This window comes from Melitaea cinxia, chromosome 23 (assembly GCF_905220565.1).
Source record: "Melitaea cinxia chromosome 23, ilMelCinx1.1, whole genome shotgun sequence".
Classification (NCBI taxonomy): domain Eukaryota; kingdom Metazoa; phylum Arthropoda; class Insecta; order Lepidoptera; family Nymphalidae; genus Melitaea; species Melitaea cinxia.
Genome location: NC_059416.1, coordinates 4150676 through 4177317, shown reverse-complemented (window position 1 = coordinate 4177317; position 26642 = coordinate 4150676). Strand labels below are relative to the sequence as shown.

General features: G+C 33.1%; 1 protein-coding gene across 1 annotated transcript; it reads left to right on the top strand.

Moving 5' to 3' along the window:
* Nucleotides 1-575: 575 nt before the first annotated feature.
* LOC123665013 (serine/threonine-protein phosphatase 2A 55 kDa regulatory subunit B alpha isoform) lies at nt 576-25154 on the top strand. Its single transcript, XM_045599375.1, has 11 exons — nt 576-711; nt 10076-10230; nt 10797-10997; nt 13734-13870; nt 16304-16478; nt 18486-18549; nt 19049-19196; nt 19605-19683; nt 19926-20053; nt 20755-20911; nt 24507-25154. The coding sequence occupies exons 1-11, from the start codon at nt 576-578 to the stop codon at nt 24630-24632; spliced, it is 1506 nt and encodes a 501-aa protein (XP_045455331.1). The 3' UTR covers nt 24633-25154.
* Nucleotides 25155-26642: the final 1488 nt, after the last annotated feature.

Below are 26642 nucleotides of genomic sequence, written 5' to 3'. Positions count from 1 at the left end.
GCGAAACCATTATTAATCTCATTCGTTTAGCTTAAATGGTTCGGCATAGTATCTTAAGGCCCGGTTTTACCAGATAAAGTTTGTCATCTTCTACATAAGTTGCGAAACTAGGTAGAATAGGCGTATAGGAGGTAATAGGGGGTAGATAGGCTATTGGGACCTATTTATTATCAATTAATAAACTCCAAAATTTAGATTATCCGCCAACCGGCTAATGCGGGTCACTAATGTGAAACGTGACAAGATGCCTGTGCCCAGCAACGGGATGTTGCAGGCTGAAGCGAAGATTTTAGATTCAAAGTATCATATATATAGTCATATAAATATCTCATAAATATAGTCGAATAATACATAATAAACTTTTACGTGTTGGATACCGTTATTCGTCAAATAACGTTATCCACAACCGATGAAAAGGTCCTAAATTAGAAAAAGATTTGGCCGATATAACAAGTTCTTCTACAAATAAAGTCTGATGTCTACAATAATGTCTTGAATATAACAATGTCATCGCAAAATATTTGACGTAAACAATGATTTTTACAGGTAATGGTGTAAATAAACTGTAACGCAATATGGCGACTACAACTATGGTGGTATCACCGTTAGCCATGCAGCCGACACCTAAAAACAAACGCAGACTGTTCGCTGAAGCCAGGCAGAATAGTCTACAGAAGCTGAGTGTGATATTCGACCATGGACATAAGAATGGTAAGTGCAATTTAGAAGGTAATTTTCTAAACTAGTCATGTCCATTTTACATACCACAATTCCACCTGCGAAAACATTTATCACACAACAGGAAAACTTAAACTGTGTCGAAAATTTACATTGAGTTAGCATTGGTTTATTTGTTACGATCCTTAGAATCACGTCAAACATTTTGTTAGTAAAATTAAATTAAAATATGGCTTTTATATTTACCTCTCTAACTATATTTGACAAACAATTCAGTTACATTAGCGTCTAACATAAATATCTTGTATTGATTTGATAAGGAGTTGAAATTGTTTTAATGATTTTGTAGGAGTGGCTCCTTTTGTTTATTAATCTGAGGAGTGGCTCTATCTATCTGCATTAAGAGACCCCTAATGGGAAATAGTGGATGCTACAAGAATAATCATTACGTTTAGATATTAGGTATATTAAAATACTTTTAGTAAATAAACATAATTATGGGTTACTAAAAAATAATTGTACGAATATAAAAAATAAATGAAAAATGCCAGAAACATAAGTAATAATGTTTTTAATGTCTTGCAAAACTTTAACTTTTACACTCGTATAGTCAGGCGAAAGTAAATAATAGTGTTTTAGAATACTTTTTCATACTTACTTTAATTTTATCGAGTTGTTTATAATTATTTTAAGTCATAAATTAAAATAGACAAACTTAGAGACAAGCAAAAAATAATTATAATACATACAAGTTACTTTAATTTAATAATTGATATCAAATGCATTTTTCTATAAACTTTTATTAATCAAAAAATTAATTTATACATGTAGTATCTGACCGAATTGTAGAAGGGTATTTTGAATAAAAATAAACAATCATGGTTTTATAAAAGGTTTAACCCTACCATTAAAAATTATTCGTTAATATTAGAAGACTTAATTAAGTACTTTCACAGTCGTTTTTTTAATAAACAATAATTTCATCATTACAGCCTATACAGTCCACTGCTGGACATAGGCCTCCACAAGTTTACGCCAAAAATAACGTGAACTCATGTGTTTTACCCATAGTCACCACGCTGGGCAAGCGGGTTGGTGACCGCAGTACTGGCTTTGTCGCACCGAAGACGCTGCTGCCCGTCTTCGGCCTGTGTATTTCAAACCCAGCAGTTGGATGGTTATCCCGCCATTGGTCGGCTTCTTAAGTTCCAAGGTGGTTGTGGAACCTTGTTATCCCTTAGTCGCCTCTTACGACACCCACGGGAAGAGAGGAGGTGGCTAAATTCTTTAGTGCCGTAGCCACACAGCACAAACAATAATTTAACTAATATTAATTTTATTTGAAGAATAATTTAATTTTTGATCAAAAACTACCAAACTAAAATAACGCAATATTAAAGTTCCTAATAAATACGCGCTTTTGCGTGACTACTTTGCAGTAAAGTTGTTATGTCGGATTTCTGTAAAAACTACCATAGTAGTAGAAACTTAAAAAAAAATGTTCAGGTTTAAAAATAAATAAAAAACGTTTATATTTTATTAGTGGTTATAATCAATTATTACTAAATTATTAATATAAAACCTTCACCAATGTAAAAATATGTAAAATTTATTTTCTTAAAATGCTATACAATTTATAAAATTTGTATGAAAAACTAGGTAAAAAAGTTTTGTTCATAAATAAATTAAAAAGAACTAACGTAAATATATACAATTTTTATACGGATGAATAGTTAAATTTGAATTTTTAGTCGTTACAAAAGATGCAGTAGAATGGTAGTTTTCTTATCTTTAAAGTGGCAACACTGACTTCTGCAGTAATTATTGTATGTATTTCTGAATTTTCTGAACGCCATTGCTTTTTACCGATGTAACGTTGAAATGATTTTAATCAGTTTTCATCAGGAATTCTGTGTAATGTTTTAGCAAAATACTGAAGTGATTGTGTACTAAAACTATCGAATTTCTTTAGTTTTTGTGCTGGGCTTTGTCATGGCCGGTAAGTGCTGACTTTTAGCGCCCGCTAGACAAGGGCGAATCGGAATCGGAAATCGCATAAGTCGAAGATGTTTTATCGTTCGAACTCCGACGGTAAATGCAATGTTCTTGTACTTAGTGTGGTTTTTAGTTTTTAGTGTTTACATATTGTGATTATGTATATTTGAGTGGGAAGTGTTTGGATTATGTATAAAGCCGATAGTTTTTTAACATTCTACACCTTTTTCGCTGTTACGCTAAAAAGTAGTGAAAAGAAGGTTCTCGCAATGGTTTTACGGATGATACTTGCATATATCGACGTCCTCGTTACATAGAATAGCGTAAAACATTAATTGTTTGTGTGATCAGATGATTGCATTTGTTGATTGCGAACCGAAGGTCAGGCCGCTATGGTTAACAGATTTTCAGTATTAGAATTACCATTGAAACATTTTCAAACTGTTGTTCTGTATTACGTAGCGTGTACAAGGAATTCCCTTTGAAATGAGGCTTCATACAGGTGAGAGTTCTTTTTTATATACCCACATCAATGAAACCAGTTTTAAAATACAGCACGCTAAAAACATCAATGGCGACAATTGAGACGCTTACTATGTAGTCCAGTTTATTAAAATTTCATACTAGGAATAGTGTTTCAGAACATCTAATGTTAAGTGATATACCTCAAGCTTCTTTGTGTGCACTTAGTTTACAGTTCAAATAGGTCATATTAATATAAACAAACTGATATGCATAATATTGATAGACATATATTATAAATAATAATATATTGTATCAATATTGTCAGTTAATTTTGTAGATAAGTATTGGGAATTCATAGTTTGTATCATGTAACATTATATTTTTCCAATTTTTTTTTTTTGCTAAAAATCACAAATTTATGATTTATGTAACTTTCTACTACTAGTAATTGTGGTAGGTACAAACAAAATTTATAGTAGAGTATTAGTAACATCTTGAAAGAAAATTTAGTTAAACCAAGTAAATTCTTCTACTATTGATTTGGTTAGTACCAAATTAATATAAAAAATCATGATCAAATAGTCACAGTAATAAAGAGTAGAACTACTAGAAGTAAAAACTACTAGAAGTACTACTAGAAGTAAAAAGCAGTCTGTAATTGTTTGCACATGGAAACTAATGTAGCGACAACTTCAATTCATAAAGTAATATTTAGTTAACGTAATGCTTACTATATAATAATTATATAATTTCATTATTATTATTATTATTATTAAACCTTTATGGCGGATATAGTTAACAATTTTTCTTACAATTCATATTGATCGACTATATTACAAAAAGGGTACATGCTAAAGTATATCTGCGTGTCTTTGGGACACAAAGACCTCCTCCAACTCCTTCCATTTCTCTCGGGACAATGCAGCCCTCTGCCATAATGGGCCTGCAACTCTTCTGATCTCGTCTGACCATCGCTTCCTTTGTCTTTCTCTCTTTCTTCTGGTGTGAAATCGAGGGGTCCACAGGGACACATCCCTCGTCCATTTATTCCCAGTGTCTCTGAGCATGTGGCCTACCCACCTCCATTTCAGGGTTTTTGTTTTTAATATAACATCTTCCACCTTTGTTATTTTTCTTATGTCCTCCGCCCTTTTGCGATCTCGTTTAGTGTAACCCATTATGCTTCGTTCCATAGCCCTCTGACAAGTAACGAGTTTTTGGCCTTGTTTTTGTGTTGTTGCCCATGTTTGGCACCCGTAAGTGAGTATTGGTAGAATACAGATGTTGTATGTTTTTCTTTTTATGGCCATGTTATAGTGTTTGCCTTTCAACACTTCTTGTGTTCCAGAATCTCTTCCATGAGTTGGTAATCCGTCTTTCTATCTCAGAGTCCATTTGGTCGTTAAATGCAATAATTTGGCCCAAGTAAATATAGGAATTTACATATTCTATTTCTTCCTCCTCTATTTTGATGTTTATTCGGGATCTATTTGATATTATTTTGGTCTTTGTTTTATTCATTGTTAGTCCTACCTTTTTACTCTCTTGGGCCAGATCTCGGAGCATGGTCTGCAGATTTTCTGGGTTATCACATATGAGTACTATGTCGTCAGCGAATCTTAGGTGGTTCAAGTACGTTCCACTGATGTTAATTCCAAAATGGTCCCATTCTAGCTTCCTGAAGACCTCCTCTAATACAGATGAGAAAAGCTTTGGTGAGAGTGGGTCCCCCTGTCTCACGCCTCTGCGTATAGGGAACATCTTCCCTTCTGTTTCTAGCTTTATTCTTCCTATACTGTTTGAGTATACATTTTTTATAAGCCTTATATATTTATTATCAACTCCTTGAGTTTTTAGAGCTTCCCATATGCAATGGTGTTCTACGGAGTCTAATGCCTTGTTATAATCCACAAATGCCATATACAGTGGTCCATTATACTTCTTGACATTTTTCTATGAGCTCTTTTATTACATGTATATGATCAATTGTGGAATAACTCGATCTAAAGCCAGCCTGTTCTCGTGGTTGTGATTCGTCCAAGGTTTTGGTAATGCGTTTAAGTAATATTTTTGAAAACACTTTATATATGTTCGACATTAAGCTTATCGGACAATAGTTGTTTATTTCTGCTCTATCTCCTTTCTTGTGAATAAGAATTATAGAGCTTGTTGTCCATTGCATTGGTATATTTTCAGTGTCTAGGATAAGGTTGAATAAGTTGGTCAGTCTAGTTATTGTTTTTGGCAGATTCGCTTTCATCATCTCGTTGGTTATGTTGTCAGTTCCTGGGGCCTTCTCGTTTTTCTGTGACATTATTGCATACTGAACTTCTCTTTCTAGAATTTGGGGTATTTCTTCAGGGTCACCTTCGATGTCTACGTTCATTTCGTTCATTTCTGGGGTATTTTTAGATGAATACAGTTTTTGATAATATTCTGTTACAAGGCAATATAATTTCATATACTGTGTTAAATTTTATTTAGGGGTCACTTTCAAACATATAACATTAATGAATATAACCACACAACGCTGTTTCTCTCACATACATTTAAAGCCTAATGATAAAATAATTAATTCTTTCTTAAACTACAATTATAATTGTTTCATAGTCTGACCTTATAAATAAACAATGTTTTTTAGTTGAATTTATTGTTCATAAGTGTTAAGCACTATAAATTTTAGAGATTATAAACATAAGAATGTATAGATTTGATAGATGTGTTATATATATTTATTAATTCATTTGAAAGCATTAAGAACACGAGACATTATTTGCCATAAATTCTTACAAGCAATTTTATACTGAGGATTCTTTTCTTAAAGATTCTATCAATACATCTAATATGAATAAAAAAATATTTTTGGGAATGAATTTAATGTTACTTGTATTTGATTCTTAAGTACATAATAGCTGACCCCGCAAACATTGTTTTGCCATATATGCTATTTAACCTCTTAATCTCCCACCTTTTATAAGTTAGGGGTATGAAAAATAGATGTTACCCGATTCTAATGCCTACACGATATGCACACAAAATTTCATAATTATCGGTTTAGCCGTTTCGGGGGGGTAACTAACATTGTGTTACGAGAATTTTATATATAAGACGAGTAAAAATCAATCTAAATTTTACTAGTTTAAACAAATTAAAATGAACCATTTTCTTATTCCTTGTCTTTTAGTAATAAGAATGGATTATTTTTAAGGAAAAAAATATTTCATATACCTTTGAAACAGCCAAAAATATGAACAGAAGAAATTATTTAACAATGCATTACGGTCAATTATCAAAGACAAGAACGACTAAGTAGTGTAAATAAAAAGTAAATTTAATCAATTGTAAATAAACTACATTTATAATTATCAACAAAACCTATTATTTCTTGTACAAAAATTTTGTTTCGTGATGAAAATTTTGTTTTGTTGATGAGATGTAACAATTTATAAATTGTATCATTTCTACATAATTGTGTTTTAAGAAAGAAAATAATTAATGAAAACAATTTTGTGCGAGTATACATTATGAACAAACAATTTTATCATTGACGCCTTTCTTACAAATATAGATTTTATATCATTCTATAAACAACAATGTGATTAAAAAATATGAATGCATCTCTATTGTAGGTTAATATCAAATTGAGACATGTGTAAAACAATAACATTAATACTAATAACATATTATAAAACTATTAAATATTATCATAATTCACTTTTACATTATATTTTATCATTTTAATGTTAAATTAAAATGAGATTAATTATAGCAAAAAAAAAAACACGCAAGATAAATTAATTAAATGTAATTAATTAACTCCATCTAAATTTGTTATTAATTTTGTAGGAATTTGTAATCAAAATGAAACTGATGATATTATATCTTTTTATAGGGATCCGTAGAATATTATAGTTTGAAAAGTCTTACGCATTACATATTTGTATGAATTTATTATTTATGTTTTAAAACTATGATCATATTAAAAACTAATTTTAAGTATATTTATTTATTATATATTTCATACTTGATCCTGCCATGAACATGATTATTATTTTCTTTAACCATTTTTACCACAAATTTATTTATTTAAGGCCTGTATCAATCTAAAAATATTACTTCATTTGCTACATATTTACCAGTTAATAAACTTAATAATTACTAGAATGTGTAACTGTTTTTTTCTATTTCTATCATAAATAACTTTTTCCTGTTATATCTTATAAAATTCTCGTGTCACAATGTCAGTTACCCCAGGCAAAACAGCGTTTGGGGGGTCAGCTAGTATTAATATATTTATAAATATCATTTTACACATATTAGTTGATTGATTCAGCCTATAACATCCCACTTGTTGACATAGGTGTCTGTCGCCATGTAGGAGAAGAAGAAAAGTATTAATTAGAATAATATATTCAATGAAAATTATAACTATTATATTTGTATAAATTGTTTATTATAGTGACAGCTGACCAAAATAATTTTAATTATAATCTGTATACTGGAATGGGATGTGTTCCCCTAATGCAGCTACAGGCTAGACAATTATCACTGACATAGTCCACCTATTTATATTACAAGAATATATACACAAAGTACATAGCCACGTACTTCCTATACCATGACATCAAGTGGTTTTTATTGTTCTTGATGTATCACAAAGCTGTCATATTGAATGACATTACATGATCTATTCATAAGTATTAAATATCTCTTTCAACTCGGAACAGGTTTGGAAGCTTTTTGTTTTACATTCTTATTCCAGAAACCTTTCAGTGAGAGTGTGTTTTCTGTTGAATTTTTTTTTTTTTGATTTACCAATTTTTTTAATAAATATTTACAATATTAATGTTATAAGCAAGTTGGGTAAAGTTTGAAAAAGATTGTGTAATATTTAATGTGATTTAAATAGCGATGTTAAAAAAGAAGGAGCCGTGGCACTCGAATAACAGAATCAGAGTTCAGGATAATTTTACTAATTGGAGGCAACAATTGTGTCGTTTACACTGGAATACTCCATGTGATTGTACGTACATACCAAGATGAGTCTCTAATTTAAATTGCTAATTTTATGTTTGGCATGTACAAGTACCACATATGATCCACATTCTGTAGTATTATTACCTATATACAAGCTTATTTACTGATTTCAAGACCTAGTATGTACTAAAATTATATTATATTGTTATTTTGTGTAATTTCTTTATCAGCAATTTACAAAAATTTTGAGTACTGTTTATGTATATATATTTGTAAACTGATATCAGTTTTTTTAATACAATATTTAAATAAAGTCAATTATTCATGACTAGGTCTTGAAATTTAGTATAATATCCAGAATAATAGAAAATCTGATTTAATAATAGTTATTATAATTAATGCATAATGGAGATGATTACTACAAAAAACCATTGCGTGAGTCTTAAATAATTTTGTATGTAGACCTCCTACTCTTGTAGAGTACATTGCATTTACGATTTTCTCTTTTCTAATACATTGATTTTTTTTTCTCTCGTGTTTATTCTTTGGTGTTTTTCCTTGCTAGTAACTAACTGTTGCTTTGGATGGTGAATCTAATTTTGTATATAAATTTATCTTGATCTTTACTATCCTAAAATGTGCCCTTTTACTGTGTACATGATATTACTTCCGTTTTTGTTTTGTGCACTTCAATATGTCTCGAATATTTCAAGTTATTGGTGAAATTATTTTTGTTTTCAATTTAAATTATGTATGTGTACAGAAAGTAAATTAAATAAAATTGTAAATTATTCAATTTGTATTAAAAAAAAAAATTAAAAATCTCGATCTTTAAAATTTTTATAAATAAAAATTCTAAAGATCGAGAGCTATATATGTATAGTTAATAAATATAAAAGGTTTAGAAGATTTGTGTATCAAAAATTACGAATAATCCAATGACCTCATATTAAAATTCATTAAAGTGATTTATTAATCGAAAATAATAGTAAAAAAATCCTCCCTTCTTTCTAAGGCATTCGGGTAAAGACAAAAACGTATTCGCGAAATTAGCAAAATTGCGACGTAAGGGCGCTCTAAAGAATGCTTAAATTAAGTTGGTTGTAATTGTGATCAGTTAGGATTTGTAATTGCTTTGATCTGAAGAAATTACATCTTAATATTTAGTCTCTAAAATCGTGTATATAAAAACTTTTATACATTTTTGTTACCATTACAATAATATTTTTTAAATTTTTATTAAAAGTTTACACTCTCCCCATGAAACCATTTTACAATTTTTAACAAAATACTTTTTTAAGTTCAAATACATTTTATTAAACTTGTAGCGGATGACTTTCATTTGTACCTTTTCAAATAGGTTTATTAAAAAAGGTTTACAAATTCAATTTAAAAAATATGTAAAACTTGTGTTTATATCTTGTAATATGTTGTACATGATGTTTGTAAATTAGATGTGTAAATGAGAGTTGTGTATTTGAGATCTGAATAAAATAGTCATTTCATATAATGAATACTGAGTCTTAATAGAGTTCGTTGTGATCATTTGGTATTTAGGTATTGAGGTCATTGTGGAACATATAAACGTAATGAATAGGGTTTATTGCTTAATATATATGTTAAATTAATTAATTTTTGAAATCTTACGTCTACGGGACTAACGAAAGAGTTCAGAAAAAGTACAAAATTATGACGCGTTTGTGTTTTCAAGTTAAAAATGCATTTGATATTACACGTTAATCTTTCTATTATTTAACAAAGGACGAAATTAATTTTATATAATATTATGTTAGGTATACACTAAACCTACTGAATCATTGTAAAGCTAGACATTGAAGTGGCTAAAAACTCTTCCAAACAACACAGGCTTAATTAATCCAAAATTTCTCAAAGATCAGGCAAGGACAAACTCTGAGTAAGGCGCGTGTACATATATTAGAATTATAATTAAAAATTACAGGCAATGGTGGGGAGACGACATGGTGTTTCAGCCAGGTGAAGGGCACGTTGGAGGACGACGTCACCGAGGCCGACCTTATATCATGTGTAGAGTTTAATCACGATGGCGAGCTACTTGCCACCGGCGATAAGGGGGGCAGAGTTGTTATATTTCAGGTAAGGGGACGAGATATTAATCTAACTTAAAAATAATACTAAAAAAATACGAAAAAAACGACATACAATTACATCGAAAAATAATACGATGTAGGTAACTTAGTCATTTAAATACGCATTATTAAGCATAATAAGTATAATAAATAAACAAATAAATAAATAAATAAATAAAACCTTTATTCACTGACCATTTTGTTTAAATTTAATTATTACAATAGTAAAATGGATATAACTATTGCAGTAACCGGTTATATATACCGGATAATTATTATTATTAGGTTTCCATTAAAAAAGCGAAAGATCAAAACAGTTATGTGGTAACACAGCAAACACCCCATTGAAGCTGTAAATGTTTATTAACCACGATCAATTACAATTACGTTGACATGCCTATCTTTGGCAACAAAAATACCTTTGGAAAGAAGCATCTTTTGGTATTCATAAGACACGAAACTTGGTAAAGTGAACTTTTCGAGACGTAATTTATCAAGTCTGTTTTTACTAATAGTTTAATACATACTCTTGTGACTTTTATTATGTATTGATCCATTCTAATTCTGTTTCAGAGGGACCCAGCATCAAAGCAATGTGTGCCTAAGAAGGGCGAGTACAATGTATATTCGACGTTCCAGTCACACGAGCCAGAGTTCGACTACCTTAAATCGTTGGAGATTGAGGAAAAAATAAATAAAATTAGGTGGCTCAAAAGAAAGAACCAGGCACATTTCCTGTTGTCAACTAATGACAAAACCATTAAGTTATGGAAGGTAATTTTTTGATTTTGCATCTTTGTTGTAGTATTTCGTTAGCTAACGTTTTTTCCAGTATGTAATTGGCAGTTGTTTATCAAGAAATGTCATTCAATTAAAATAATTAAAGATAATAAAGGCTTATTAAGAGCCATTCAATAATAGGTACTGGTATTATAAACAACAAATAGTGTTTTATTGAGTAATAAATTCGTTAATTACTGACTGGACATAGGCATGTACAGCATCACATTCCTTAGCGAACAATTGTTGGCTATAGTCATAAAGGTAAACGTAAAAACTGGGCGGGATGTCTGGCCAAACGACTAATTCTACTATATAGTATTCATGATGTGTTGACTTAACCAAATATCAAAGCCGAGTTTGTCGAAAAGATTGTTAAACGCTTGCAATTTGTTCCGCTCCTAATATTTGTCAGTAGATCGATGTTCTCTGGATAGCCATTTTAACCAAACCTGGTAATGGAATATGGAAACGAAATGAATATAAATGGATGAGTGGGATGTCTATGGCAAAGTGCCTCAATAAAACCAACTTCTTGTGCTTGTCAAACTCAATGCTTACTTTAGTTTATATACAAGTGTTCGTCTCTGTTTAATAATAGACAAAGTTATGCTAAATTTAGTTTCTATTCTATTTTTTGACAATTTCAATGAAGATTAAAGAAGCATCCTGTTTGACCAACATCAAAAGCATTGGCGTAGCGCCCCAATGTTTGAACGAAAAACGTTCGTTAAAATTGCCAATATAAAAAGATGTCTGAGATGATAAGTTACGAAAATGTTTACGAGGGCCAATGTTCATATTTCTACATTTTTATCAGTAAAAAAAATAGTCGCGTAAGCTTCCAACTTTCATAATATCCGTCTTTTGGATTGACAAAAGTTTTTTTGAATAATATGTTTGCTTTGCGCTCACCTGTAGAATTTTGGTGATATGGTAAATATGTTTGTTACTCTGAGAGCTATGGAGGTAGGGTACAGCAGGATATATCCTCTTTAAAATCTGAGGAGCATATCTGGAAATAACAGTTGTGTTCTGTGGTGAGTAAGGTGGCCAGAGCTCATGGGGAGGGTCGGCTTGGCAACGTGCTTGCGACCAGGCTCTGATTAACATCAGGTGGACTCAACTTATTTGTTGACGTTATTTGTAACTAATATTATAAAGCAGAAAAGTTTGCTTGAATGCGCTTTTTGTGTTGGATAGGTCATCTATCGAGGAAGGCTGTAGCTACATAATATTTAAGTATGTTTTTACTTCAAATTAACGTGGTTTAAATAATAGGGCGCAGCTAGTTTTAAATAAAATTTAATTATCATTATCAACATAGTCTATCCTGTTAGCGCAGTTTGTAGTGAATGTGCTTAATTTTTCGTTTTTAATATATATATATATCTATATAATTTATTTATACAGGGTTATTTGTAAAACACCAGCATCCTTGCAGGACAAGATAGCTAACATCATAAGTAACAACATTTGTTCTATGACTTTTGATAATTTGTTAGATTTTACTTTCATACAAAAAAAAATATTAATTTAATTTCCCGTTTGAATGTTATAAACTCTACGCGCATCCCAAATATTAGGTAAACAGTTACTACTTGCGGGCGTGAATGTGAGGGGGGAAGGAAGGGCCGGAGCGGCGCTAGTGCCCTTGAACTTGAACTATTTCGCTAGCCGAAGCAGTCGGTGCGGCGACTCTGATGCGCCCGCGTCATATGATTTTGTGTGCCACTCGTATTTATTTTACTCGTATCGATCGATGTATTGCATCTGTACTAAAGTAATTTTATAACCATGGCGTACTGCTATTCTAATGTCGAATACACGGAAATGGTGAGGATGATTATTATCAAATGAAAACGAATTCGGAAGTGTTAGCACGTGTTTGTGAACAGCTGATTTTTAGGTGTGGTCTGTGTGTTGGTTGTGATGGTGACTATTTTGAACGCTATGTGCGCGATGTAGAGGTAATAGGAATTTAGTTTGTAAATATTATTTTATTGTCAATTATTTTTTTATTTTTAATTATTGTAAATACGCTGATTCCACTTTTTTAATTCGCCTGCATTAAACAATGAAAAGTGAATAATACCCAGCTACCAATATTTAATATTAATTTGGTTTAATTAAACTTTAGTAAACGGTAAAGAATAATAATAAGCTAAGTTAATAATTTTCACATATTTTGGATGTTCAGAATTCAGATAGCTAACTTACATACACATTTACCTAAGTCACTGCGACATACATACTGTGATACTGCTTACAAACCCACCAAGCAATTTATATTATTAACTTGAATTATTTTATTAACTAGAATTATCGGGCAGAGAAAGTGTTATTTATTATTATTATTAGCAGTGCATGCGCGCGCGAGCGTCGCGTCGTCCTTTCGATAATGAATGAATCAATGAAACATAGACTTACAAATGTTAGGACAGTACAGTAAAAGCTTAAAAAATCATTTTTAATTAATGTATTGAGTTATGTCAAAAGTCGTAGAACAAATGTTGTTGTACATAATGTTAGCTATCTTGTCCTGCAAGGATGCTGGTGTTTTACAAATAACCCTGTATATATGTTTATTGAATTAAAAAAATGTAGCTATACCAGTCGTCTGTTACCTACATCAGCATTAAGCCGCTCAGTTTAAGAACAGACGACCGTGTGTGTATGTTGTAGATACTTATTTATTGATTATTGAACATGTCGATATTTGCACGGCAGGTGTCAGAGCGCGATAAGCGAGTGACGGGCTACAACACGAGAGAGGAGGGCGGGCGGCCGCGGGACCCGGCGCGCGTGACGTCGCTGCGGGTGCCCACCGTGCGCCCCGCCGACCTCATGGTGGAGGCCTCGCCCAGGTGCCCTACCGCTTTATATACCACCCGACCTTAATGGTAGGAGAGGTAGAAAAAAATATAACGCACGCCGTAAACAAACAAATATTTTATGTAGTAAAAATGGCGTGGGCAACTAAGAGTCCATGGATGATGATGATGACGGGGGATTTAGGGAATTACTCGAGCGCTAAACCTAATGGGGGTAACCTTACTCCTTGTGTAGCTACCAACCATCTTGAGCTCTTTATATTGTATCGAATGTCTAGGGCAGCTGATCAGATTAGCAAAAAAAAAAAAGGTTTTTAGAATAACTCGAGCGTGTCAGATTATTATGTCATACAGACTCGACATCTAACTACGAGTGACACGCTCTTCCCATCTGCGCTGTAAGGGCAGACATATGACCCTTTTTAACCGACTTCCAAAAAAGGAGGAGGTTCTCAATTCGACTGTATTTTTTTTTGTATGTATGTTACATCAGAACTTGACCGTGTGGACAGATTTCAACAATTTTTTTTAATCGAAAGGTGGTGTGTGTCAATTGGTCCTATTTAAATTTATTTAAGATCTAACAACTACTTTTCGAGTTATATCTAATAATGCGTTTTTACTTGACGCTTTTTTCGTCGACCTATGTTGTATTATACCGCATAACTTTCTACTGGATGTACCGATTTTAATAATTCTTTTTTTGTTGGAAAGGAGATATGCCTAGTTTAGTACCATGATAAGGAAACCAGGATCTGATGATGGGATCCCAGAGAAATCGAGGGAAACTCTTGAAAATCCGCAATAACTTTTTAAAGGGTGTACCGATTTTAATAATTTTTAATTTAATCGAAAGCTGATGTTTGTCATGTTGTCACATATAAATTTTATTGAGATCCGATAACTAGTTTTTGAGTAATCTTTGATAACGCGTAGTTACTTGACTATTTTATCGTCGATCTACGTTGTACTACTCGTCGATGTAATTGAAGTCGTTTTTTTTTTCGTTTGCGAGCAAACAATTATTTCTTTCTAGCCTCTAATCTTTACAATAATTTAGTTCTCCACGGGCTCGACTAAATCGACAGTTTTTTTTCTTCCTCCACTACCATAATAAAAATCCGTAACATTAAAGACAACTCAGTTTCTTTCAAACTTTAACCTCATGTTTTGAGTTCGAATCTATTCGAATATTTCTTCATGCAAGTACAGTTTAAAAGCTTATATGAATCATCATTGTACAGAGTATGTAATATGTATTTTTAAACTGTAAATTATAGTTTATGGAAAGATACCACCGTTTCGAAATCTAGATCCGCTTGAACAATCAGCTGTTATTCTTTTAAAAAACCTTCATTACTTCATTAACTGCCACACTGGCTTTAATAAAGTAATGAAGGATAAATACCATATATTCTGCACAAATTTCTTTAAAATTATAAAACTAACTTCATTCCAATATCAATGTAGTTGAATTTACGATGTAACAATATTGTTTATAATATGTGCAATAACATACCATATTGCCAGATATTCCGACAATATTTAATTTATTTTGCGTTATCTATGTATCGTGACAACATGAAGTGCGTATATTTGCTTATTCAGATATGGCGTTAATTTAACTATCGAGTGTTTGTTTATCCACTTGACACGATTACTGTAGCTTTTATTATGAACAGACAACACGTGACTATGTACATATGAATAATTTTGTGCAGGCTTTGTTGTCCTGTATGTACAATGGGACTGATTTTTTAGTGATTGACAATTTTTTTTGAAACTTCGGATGAAACGGCAACGTTTTTGTCGATGGCGCTGGAATGGAAATCTGAAGCTTTATATTTGTTTATATACCTATAAAAGACAAAAATTATTTTGCCATTGAAGTTTCACTTCTGACGTGTACTTTGTACGCACGCACTTTCTTTTCGTATATAATACTAAATATATGGAAATTTAAAATAGATATGACTTATTGTGTGTTGGTATAATTTTTATACATTTTGATTATGTAGTCAAGGACAAATGACATTGGTAGTAATATTGTACAAAGTTGAAAATGTATAATTACACAAATTTTAAAATGCTCAGTTATTTGTCAATACTCAAAATGATAAAACTATATACCAATCAAGTGTTAACTTCACTTTGAACTAAATTGATGGTTCAGAAGTGCTTGTAAAAGTACTGTATAGCAGAAAATGTCTTGCTCAAAATTTTGAGCAGTCCAGGTGGAAAAGTACCTCAACCTTACATAAAGTCACATCCAAATAACAATGCACACAAATAGTGTTGCATTCCTGTGGTGAGTAAGGTAGCCTTAACGTAGGAAAGCTCTTAGAAAGGGTCAGGGATAGGGTCAACATGCTTGCAAAGGCGTTGTCCACTTTCAATTAGGCAGGACTACAAGCTTGATTCCCACTTTTGGTGTAAAAAAAACTTATTTTAATTTCTTTTTTCCAGGCGGATATTTGCTAACGCACACACATACCACATAAACTCGATCTCACTGAATTCGGATCAAGAGACTTACCTGTCTGCGGACGACCTTCGCATCAACCTGTGGCATCTCGAAATAACGGACCAGAGCTTTAACATCGTTGATATTAAACCCGCCAATATGGAGGAACTCACCGAGGTAACAAAATAAAATTATCATCTTAAAATAATTGTGATTAAGAACCTACTATCTTATACTACTATCGCCGAGTTGCACGAAACAACATTAAAATTTAAGTAGAGATTAAACTAATTTAATCACAAGAATTTCATACAATTCTTGTAAGTCAGATAACTAATCAAAACTATACGGTCTAATAATAAGTGATACAAAGAAAAATGTACAAAGGCAGTCTTATCTCTGGCAGATTATCGCTAAGAGCGATCTCTTCCAGACAACCTACGGTGAAACAGTAGGAAAGTGTACAGTAATATGATGAAGAATTGGCATGGAGTTTACAAGCAATATGATATAACAAGAAGTAAATATTATATATATATATATATATATATATATTCAGGAGTTACATAGGCTATATATTTTATTGTGATTGAACGGAAAATTCGGTGAAAAATTGTATATATAAAATTCTTGTGTTACAATTTTACATACAATACTCCTCCGAGAATCGGCCAACATCTATATGGGGGGGGGGGGTGTATAACATATTTGGCAAAACAACGTGTACGAGGTCAGCTAGTCATATATGATGCTGATATTTATGAGATACTTAGTGACAAAAACTGCACCTTTCAATATATTTTTTTAAAACAAGATAGAGCTTTAACAGAAAAGAAGTTTGAATAAAAGGAAGTAGTATCGGAAGGAGTTTTGAGTGTTCAGGTTGAAGATGACCTGAGGGAACGCTCATAAGTATCACAGAGAAACTCAAAGCGATTTTTTAAGTAAAGGGGAGCATTTGGATGAAAAAGTACACAATAAAGTAAAGATAGGATATGATTATTCCTGTGAAAGCGGATGGCGAGCCACTTGAGTTAATTACGAAAATCGGAGTCATGGTCATATTTGCGAAGACCAAATAAGAGCTGTATGCAGAGATTCTGGAGGCGCTCAAGCATATTTAACTGCTCCTCTTTAAGATCTAGGATCAGCATAGTCAAGAATTAGTAGTAAGAGTGACCGTGCTGACGCAATTTTGGTAGGCATAGGAAAGAAATATTGAAGCTGGCGATGAGATCCGGTAGCTGCGAATAATTTGCGACTTAACTCACTCAGTTGATGTATCCTCGACAGGTGACTGTCAAATATTACACCAACTTTTTTTATTTTTCGCTGTAATTAATCACAGCGTTATTACAAATTACAGGTGGATAAGTGACCAGTCAATTCGAGACACTAGTTTTGAACTACCGATGATAATGACTTGACACTTAGAAGGATTAACGTTTAGACCGTATGATTTACTCCCAACTGAATCTAGTTCAAGTCATTATTTAACTTCTTTATGGAGATCGGTAAGTCAACCAATTTTGCATGGGAATAAATTTGGAGATCGTCTGCATACAGGTGGTAGATGGAAGATATGTGAGGACCGAGAGAGTTTATGAAGATCGAAAATAGGAGAGTAGATGACACGCTACCCTGTGGAACGCCAGCAATTACGTTTGATCAGTCTGAATATGAATCTTCGACACGCAAACGCTGCCGCCGTCCGCCCACGTAACTATGAAACCAGCCAATTGCTGTTGGAGATAATTATGTCAAGAGAACAAAAGATAGCCAGCAGTATATCAAAATCCATATTATTAAACGTATTGTTAAAGTACAGCAGGCTCAACGCCGGGAGATTTTGTGTGTCCATGGCCAATCTAATGTCGTCAGTGATTTAGACCAGTGTAACTTGCTGTTCAGGATTTTGTTTATATGGAACTCGATAATTTCACTCATAAACTATTTTTTCTAAAGTAAAAATAGCTTAACTTATATAAAATTTCAACTGTTTTTTATCTGTTTTAAGAGTTTTTTTTATCAAACAGATATGTCAGCATTCTAATTACTAACAACTTAAAATAAAGTAAATGTTAGGAATCAATTAAATAAAAACAAAAATAGATGGCCACTCCTACTATATGCAATTTTTATTTCAAATAGTCTAGAATTATTAATAGTTTAAATTTATTTTAGGTAATTACAGCAGCGGAGTTCCACCCATCTGAATGCAATCTCTTTGTATATTCTAGTAGTAAGGGTAAGTTGATTTATTTAATACAATTTAAAAACATTTTCAATGTTTGGGAAATATTTTTAACATGAAAATAAAGAATGTTCGTTAATTTCAATGTTAAATGAAAGTTGTATAAATGTTTATTATTCATGTCAGTTAAGCGACGTCTGTACAAAATGCTTGCTTTTTCCTTTCAAAATTATTGTAAGAATAACTTGGTGTTGATGTTTCAATGCGTAGAGTGCACAAGTGCTAGTTATTGTTATAATAAAAGTTGCTTAATCTCCTTAGGCTTCCTAAGTCGAGTGAAACATTAGTGTAATACGGTCTTTTCATTAGGGACAATACGGCTGAGCTTCGAAGCCCGTTCTAAACTCCCTTAGAAATATAATAATAAATAATCATTTATTTATTAATCCAAACATATTCTACCTTACGGTGCGCAAATATTAAATATTAATGAGCAATACAATATTTTTAACATATTATGTATATATGTAAGAGTGACCCGGTTGTTTGTCAGGCACGATACGGCTGTGCGACATGCGCGCGGCGGCGCTGTGCGACCGGCACGCCAAGCTGTTCGAGGAGCCGGAGGACCCGCACGCGCGCTCCTTCTTCTCCGAGATCATCTCCTCCATCAGCGACGTCAAGCTCAGCAACTCGGGCAGGTGCGGCCACCTCTGCCTCTCTCACTGCTACCTCGCCTACCTCATCTATCTCGCCCACCCCGCTCACCTCACCCACCTCACCTACCTCTTCTCTCTCTCCTATATCTCGTACTTCTTCTTCCTCGCCTACCCGCTTCACCTCAGCCCATCTTTTCCACCTCTTACGTCTCACACCTCTTTAACTGAGGTAGGACACAGCAGGAAAGTCCAGACCCACATGTTATCATATCATTAATTAGCAACTGATGTAGATTGTAGTAGAGAAATTTTACCAATCTGCAGTGGATCGTCTAGATGGAAAAAGGGGCCTGTGCAGTTTTTCTAGCAGTGGAATGTTATAGGCTGTATTAATCACTTGAAGTATTGAAATCTGTAGTACATTCTATTTTTTTTCTCTTTATATTTCAGATACATGATGTCTAGAGATTACTTAGGTTTAAAAGTATGGGATCTTAGAATGGAAACTAAGCCTGTAGAAACATATCCAGTAAGTAAAAATTAAATCACCTATCTGTAGTACTAATCCATGGAAAATTAAATTATCTACAAGTTTTTTTTAATACTGAAGTAGTTTTTGAATATGGTATTTTTGTTCGTGTTTTCACATTATATTTATAATTAAAACAAATCTTTCTATTAATGACATTATGGTTTTAGATAATTATGTATTTTTAAAGACAAATTATGTGTTGTTTAAATTAGAAAATGTAAATAAATATTATTTTTCAGGTACATGAGTATCTACGCTCAAAACTATGCTCATTGTACGAGAACGATTGTATCTTTGATAAGTTTGAATGTTGCTGGAGTGGAGACGATCAGCGACTTATGACCGGATCTTATAATGGATTCTTTAGGTAATGTTTTTTAAGTAAAAAAGGTTTTTTTTTCCTCTAATTACTCTTTATAACGTTTTAATATTAGATATTGGTTATAAATTTGTTATATTTAAAATATTATAAATGTAGTTTTTTTTTCGTCTTATGTTAATTTAACGAGAATAAAGAAAAATAAATATTACGATTTTAGGCTATCTGTCGATTACAATATTTTTTTGGAAAAAGGTCGGTAAAAATTAAATACGATTAATTAAAAAGCTATATCCGGTGTCGCAGGCGCCCATAGGCTTCAGTAACCGCACATAATCTGGTGGACCTTACGTTTGTCTGCCACCCTAGTAGTATAACGCTTTAGCCTGTAATATTCCCACTACTGGGTATAGGCCTCTTTCCCCATCTAGGAGAAGGATCAGAGCTTAATCCACCATACTGCTCTAATGCGGGTTGGCGAATATATTCCATACTATGAGTAACGATCGCTATCAAGTTTACATGATAACAACCGGGACCGACGGCTTAACGTGCTCTCCGAGGCACGGTGGGGAGACCCACAAGGACTGCACAAACACCCAGACCAGGGCAAACGCCTGTATGGCCAATACAAATGTTTGTCATGTGCGGGGATCGAACCCGCAACCGCCAGCGCAACAGCTACAATCCATGGCTGTAACCGTTGCGCCAACGCGTGTCAGTAGTATAGAAGTAAACATAATCTCCAGGATATTCGAGCGAGGGGGCGCGGGCTCGGGCGGGGCGGGGGCCGCCGGCGGCGCGCGGCGCGGCGAGCTGACGCTGGAGGCCTCTCGAGACGCCGCGGCGCGCCCGCGCCAGCCGCTGCGCGCGCGCCGCGTCGCCGCCACCTCCAAGCGGAAGAAGGTACTCCACTCACCTCACCAAACCTCACGAAAAATATTCAAGATAACTACTGAAATATATATAGTTTGTATCATCAGTTCAGCCTGATGCAGTCCACCGCTGAACATAGGCCTCCACAAGTTCGTGCCAAAAATGGTGTGAACTCTTGTGTTTTACCCATAGTCACCACGCTGGGCAGGCGGGTCGGTGACCGCAGGGCTGACTTTATCACCCCGAAGACGCTGCTGTCCGTCTTCGGCCTGTGTATTTCAAAGCCAGCAGTTGGATGATTATCCCGCCACCGGTCGGCTTTTTAAGTTTCAAGGTGATAGTGGAACTGTGTTATCCCTTAGTCGCCTCTTACGACATCCACGGGAAGAGAGGGGGTGGCTATATTCTTACTACCATAACCACACAGCATATTATTTGTATATACTATATAAATATTTATATAACCATATTCAAAATATATCGTCGGGGATAGTGCAAATCCGCGTATCTGCTACAGATAGGAGCGCGTATATGCCACTCAATGTAACTTTACAGGGGAAGGTTAAAACTGAATAAGTTTTTTATTTAAAACGAATTTTGAGCTCATTTTTAGACAGAGAGTAATTATTTATGTGTTCTATCTCTTGGTAGGAAAAGTATTCCTTTAAAGTAAATCATTTAAGCCCTACGTCAATTACGCAGATTTGATTTGAGCAACATTGGAACCTAAGAGTAAGTTACGCGGTTTTGAAATGAAACAAAACTAACTAAAAATCTAATTCCTCTACGTTTTTCGGTCTTTGCCCCATATCGCCATTCTCCCTTTCCTGTCCAAAGTTTTAGAGAGTCTTGCCTAGCAACAGCTAACTTCATTTCTTTCCTCTAATGACATCCTAAATCCTTTTCAGTCCGGTTTCCGTAAAGGTACGGCTACGGCCCTTGTAAAAATGATCTTCAAATTTATTCTCACACGCAACTGACAGATTTACCTACATCAATAAACAATTTAAAAATGACTTAAAGAACTTATAGATGGAATAACTCCCGCGGATTTAACATTACTTCCACAAAATGTCAAGTCATTATTATCAGTAGTCCTAAATTTGTTGTGTCGAATAGACTGGTCGCTTATTACCAGTCGTTTATAAAAACGTTGTAATCAGTTACAATGTGAAAAATCTCGGAGTTATCTTCGATAGACATCTTCCTTGGGCACCTCAGCTGAGTGAGATAACTATTTGCAGCTATCGGATCACTGCGACAACTGCAATATTTCCTCCCTTTGTCTACCAAAATTACTTTAGCACAGTCACTCCTACCAATTCTTGACTATGCTGCCACTTGCTATCGTGATCTTAAAGAGGAGCAATTAAATAAGCTTGAAAGTCTTCACAATTTTTGCACACGGTTCATATTTGGTCCTCGCGAAAATGACCATTGTTTCCGAATTTTGCAATCGTCTCAAGTGGCCCCCGATACGCTTTCGCAAGAATACTCACATACTCTGGTTACTATATTTTATACTTTTTCATTCTGATACACCTCTGTACGATAAGTAGCGTTTCAAGTATCTTTGTAATACGCACGACTGCACCCTTAGATCCGAGTCTACTTTGATGCTCGAAACTCCAGCTCACACTACTTCTTTTTACTCCGAACTCTTTAAGTTAAAGCTGTTCAACTTTGGAATGCTCTACTTCCTATAAATCAAACCCAATCCCTGTCTTGCTTCAAAAATACATCAAGGCGCACTATTTCTCACTTAATACATTATAATTATTTTTAATATCTCTGCATTATATCATGTATGAGTATTGCTACACTTGTAATATGTATTCTATGCATTTATCTATATTATATGTATTTCGTTTATAAGTACATTATTTTAATGCGTATGTTTATTTACATATATATACTAACCGACCCCTGGCGTGGCGTGGCGTTGGGCGTTAATTATTATTTTTGTGTAGCAAATATATAGTAAAGTTTTCATCTCGCTCGCATATCTCCGACTTGATTTACATATACTATTATTTTTCACTGAAATTTTTCTTCAATAACAATAAAATATAGCCTATATCACTCCTGAAAAGTGTAGCTTTGATCAATATTTGCGAAGAGTACAAACAACGTTAAATGTTTTCATGATAGATCTTGCTGATACTCTTCTTTAGTAATATATGAACTGATACTTTACATGAACAACATAGATCACATGCATCTCTTTTCGGTTGAAACAAAGCTATGTACCTTTGAGAACATCTTCAAAAAGTTTTCTGGAAGCCACTCCCTGACTTTTTTGTTACCTTTTCAACATAGATACGGTATAGTTCACGTTTAGATTATATTATTGGTTCTAAATATAATTTCGTACTTTCTTTTCTGCAGTAGTCAGAAAGCATTATGGGCATATTCCTTAAAAATGTACAGAGTTTTATAGCAAAAATAAACCACAAACGCGCTTCCGGTGTCATCAGATCACTTACGCGGTATCGACGCTTGCCGGCCGAAGATGCGCGGTATTTTATTTAGCGATTTCTGGCTTTCTATCGGTCGAAATAAACTCACATCAAAGTGGTGGCGGTAAATCAAGATTTTGCGTTAATTGCACGCGAAAACTTAAATTAGCTACATTTGTCAGATTTGCGGTATTAACCAATGCTAGTTACGCGGTTTTGCACTATCCTCGACGATATCGTTAATTGTTTGTAATTTAAACAATTTTATTAAAAAAAAAAAAAATATTTTCCCAAGGGTACTTATTAGTTTAACATGAAAATAAGTTTTTTTTTTGTTTTTGTTTCGTTATATTATCTTGTTTGTTTTTCCTTTTTGAATAGTCGTAATTGGTCTTTATGATTGATTATATTTGATTCTTGTTTTTTAAAACTTTTTCTGTGCTGTGTACCATCCCGAATAAATAAATAAACAAATAAATTACACGAGTTCCACTAGATTAATATAGCATACTTTACTCCTCGTACACGGAGAGGCCTGTTCTTGGCTGTGGTGTGTGGTTCTCATTTTTTTACAATTATATTCATGGAAATCTTTGAATATTATTATAATTGAATGTGACATATCACCAATTAAATTGAAATCTACCGGAATTACCTATTTGTAGGTAAATAATAACTAACAAAATAGACACCGCGTTGGCCCAACGGTCACAGCACTGGTTTGTGACTGTTTCGCTGGCGTTTGCGGGTTCGAACCCCGCACATGACAAACATTTGTAATGGCCATACAGATGTTTGCCGTGGTCTAGGTGTTTGTGCAGTTCTTGTGGGTCTCCCCACCGTGTCTCGGAGAGCAGGTTAAGCCGTCGGTCCCGGTTGTTATCATGTACACCTGATAGCGATCGTTACTGATAGGAGGAAATATATCCGCCAACCCGCATTGGAGCAGCGTGGTGGATTAAGATCTGATTCGTCTTCTTTATGTGAAAGAGGCCTATACCCAGCTATAGGATATTACAGGCTGAAGCGGACAACAATTCCTCAATGAGAAAAGATATTCAGAAAAATAACACAATTATAAATTATAACTTTTAAATTAGAAATTAAAAAAAATATATAAGCTAAAATGTGTCGATATTAATGTTTTTCTTTTTCATTCTCTACAGGACGAAATAAGCGTAGACTGTTTGGACTTCAATAAGAAAATACTTCATACGGCATGGCATCCCCACGAAAGTATCATAGCAGTAGCGGCAACAAACAACCTATTTATATTCCAAGACAAATTCTAGCGGGTACCTTAGTTTAGCCTCAGGTGAGAGAGGACGTATAAATAACATTGGTATGGGTTTTTTTAGAAGTGGTCATACACATAAATGGTTGTACATGTAAATAATTTTGGTTCATAATGTTTGATTGACAACAGTAATTCAATTTTATGCTGGAATCATTAAAAATATACAATAATTGGCAACTTCTAAAAACTTCTTTATGCTGCTTTTCATTTTCATAATAGAAGGCAATGCAAGCAATAATTAGAATTAAAATACTTGAGAAATGCTTAAAGATGAGGTTGAAAAATATGGAAAAGTAGATTTCGTTAGCAGAAAAGTTATTAAAAAGAGAATAAATTTAAAATTGAACTAAATAATCTTTTAAAACATGGTTGTAAAACAGAGTATAAATATTGAAACAATTTCATTGCATAAAGTAAAGCTTAAGTTGATATGTTAAAGTGGAAATATTATAAAACGATTTACATTATGTAAAAATAAAGGCTTCTAGATATAAAAGAAATAAGCAAAATAAAGAATAGGCCATATAACAATAATACAAAAAAGTCCATAGAATAGATATAGGCTAAAAAATGTTTTAATTTATTTGAAAATGTTATGAAATGTCCTCCTTGCCATAGGCTAGTCTTAATTTTAATCATGTTACAAAGGTAATTGTCAGTTAAAAAGAATTATTTATACAAATTTTGAAAGAATATATCCTTTGCCCTAAGGTTGCCTGGAAGAGATTGCTTTTAAGCAATAAGGCCGCCTTTTGTACATTTTTTTTTTCTCCAAATTATTGCTAATGTTGCTTGTTTATTTTATTTGTTTGGTGTACAATAAATAAATAAATAAGAATATATCTTTAGAACTAATTTCTTTGGCCGTACATAAGGGATCACATGTCCACATAAAAAAAAATGTTTAATGCATCACATTAAATCACTACAAAAATAAAATACTACTGACAATTATCTATAGAAACGTAAATGAATTTATCCGTTTGTATGTTTGTTGTGCTGAAATAAGAAATATGTACCACCGTTTCATATCAAATGTAAAATAACGAGGACTGATCCAGATTTGTTTTTGTATCTAATGTTGATATTTATAACAATATTAACGTTGATTGGAGTTCAAATGACAGGTAAAAAGAAAAAAAATATATATACTTTGCTAAATTTTAATACAAAACAATGTTGCCACTTTAATCAATTATAAAGAATAAATAGTCCATTTTATCACAGCTTTCGTGTTATTTAAACATTATAAGACAACAAACATACAACCTGATATCGCTAGATAGGTACTAAGGCCGTTATTCAAAACATTGATATAATTTATACGCTTTTCATACTTAAGGTTCTAAGCGTTAATTAAGTATTTATTGTTTTAACAATGGTAAAACTACATGGGTTGTCGCTTCGACCGTACGGATGAGATTAGTTAGAATTATCAAATAGATACTGACGTGTCAAATCTATGACATCTTACACAGATAATGAGTCGCCTATATTTCATACGTCAGTGTTAACAGTCCAAATAATTGGTATTATAATTTCCGTTTATAGTGTCGTTTTTCCATAATACATTGGAAATCTACAGCCATAGAACCAATATCATCTCAAAGAATTATGTAAAGAAAAAAATCAATTTTGTATGAATTCTATAGTCGTAAATATTATTAGTTCACTTAGTATGACTTGAGTTCTGTACCATTCGATGTCTTGTCCGAAGTGGTAGAAAATTATGCTATGTGAATTTATAATGTGGATCTTATACGTAATATAAAACGCCTAAGTTTACAGTCGGGTTTTTTTATTTTTAATTTTTTTACCCGTGCCTTACACTGAACGCAGTGTTTTTTGTTATTTGTCGTTCTTTTATTTATTACATATTTTTTTTGTATTTGTGATTGTTTTTACTTGATTCAGGGTTCACATACCTTATGTTAGTACTAGCTCAATGTTAAAGAATGTTACTGAGACTCTGCCCTCTTATATGTAGATGAATGTAAATTTATAT

Excerpts from the sequence above, each read along its gene's own strand:
- LOC123665013 (XM_045599375.1), top strand. The coding sequence starts at position 576 with ATGGCGACTACAACTATGGTGGTATCACCGTTAGCCATGCAGCCGACA. Across the intron at positions 19,197-19,604 it reads AAGCTCAGCAACTCGGGCAG|ATACATGATGTCTAGAGATT; the intron begins GTGCGGCCACCT and ends TTTATATTTCAG. Across the intron at positions 20,054-20,754 it reads TCTTATAATGGATTCTTTAG|GATATTCGAGCGAGGGGGCG; the intron begins GTAATGTTTTTT and ends CATAATCTCCAG.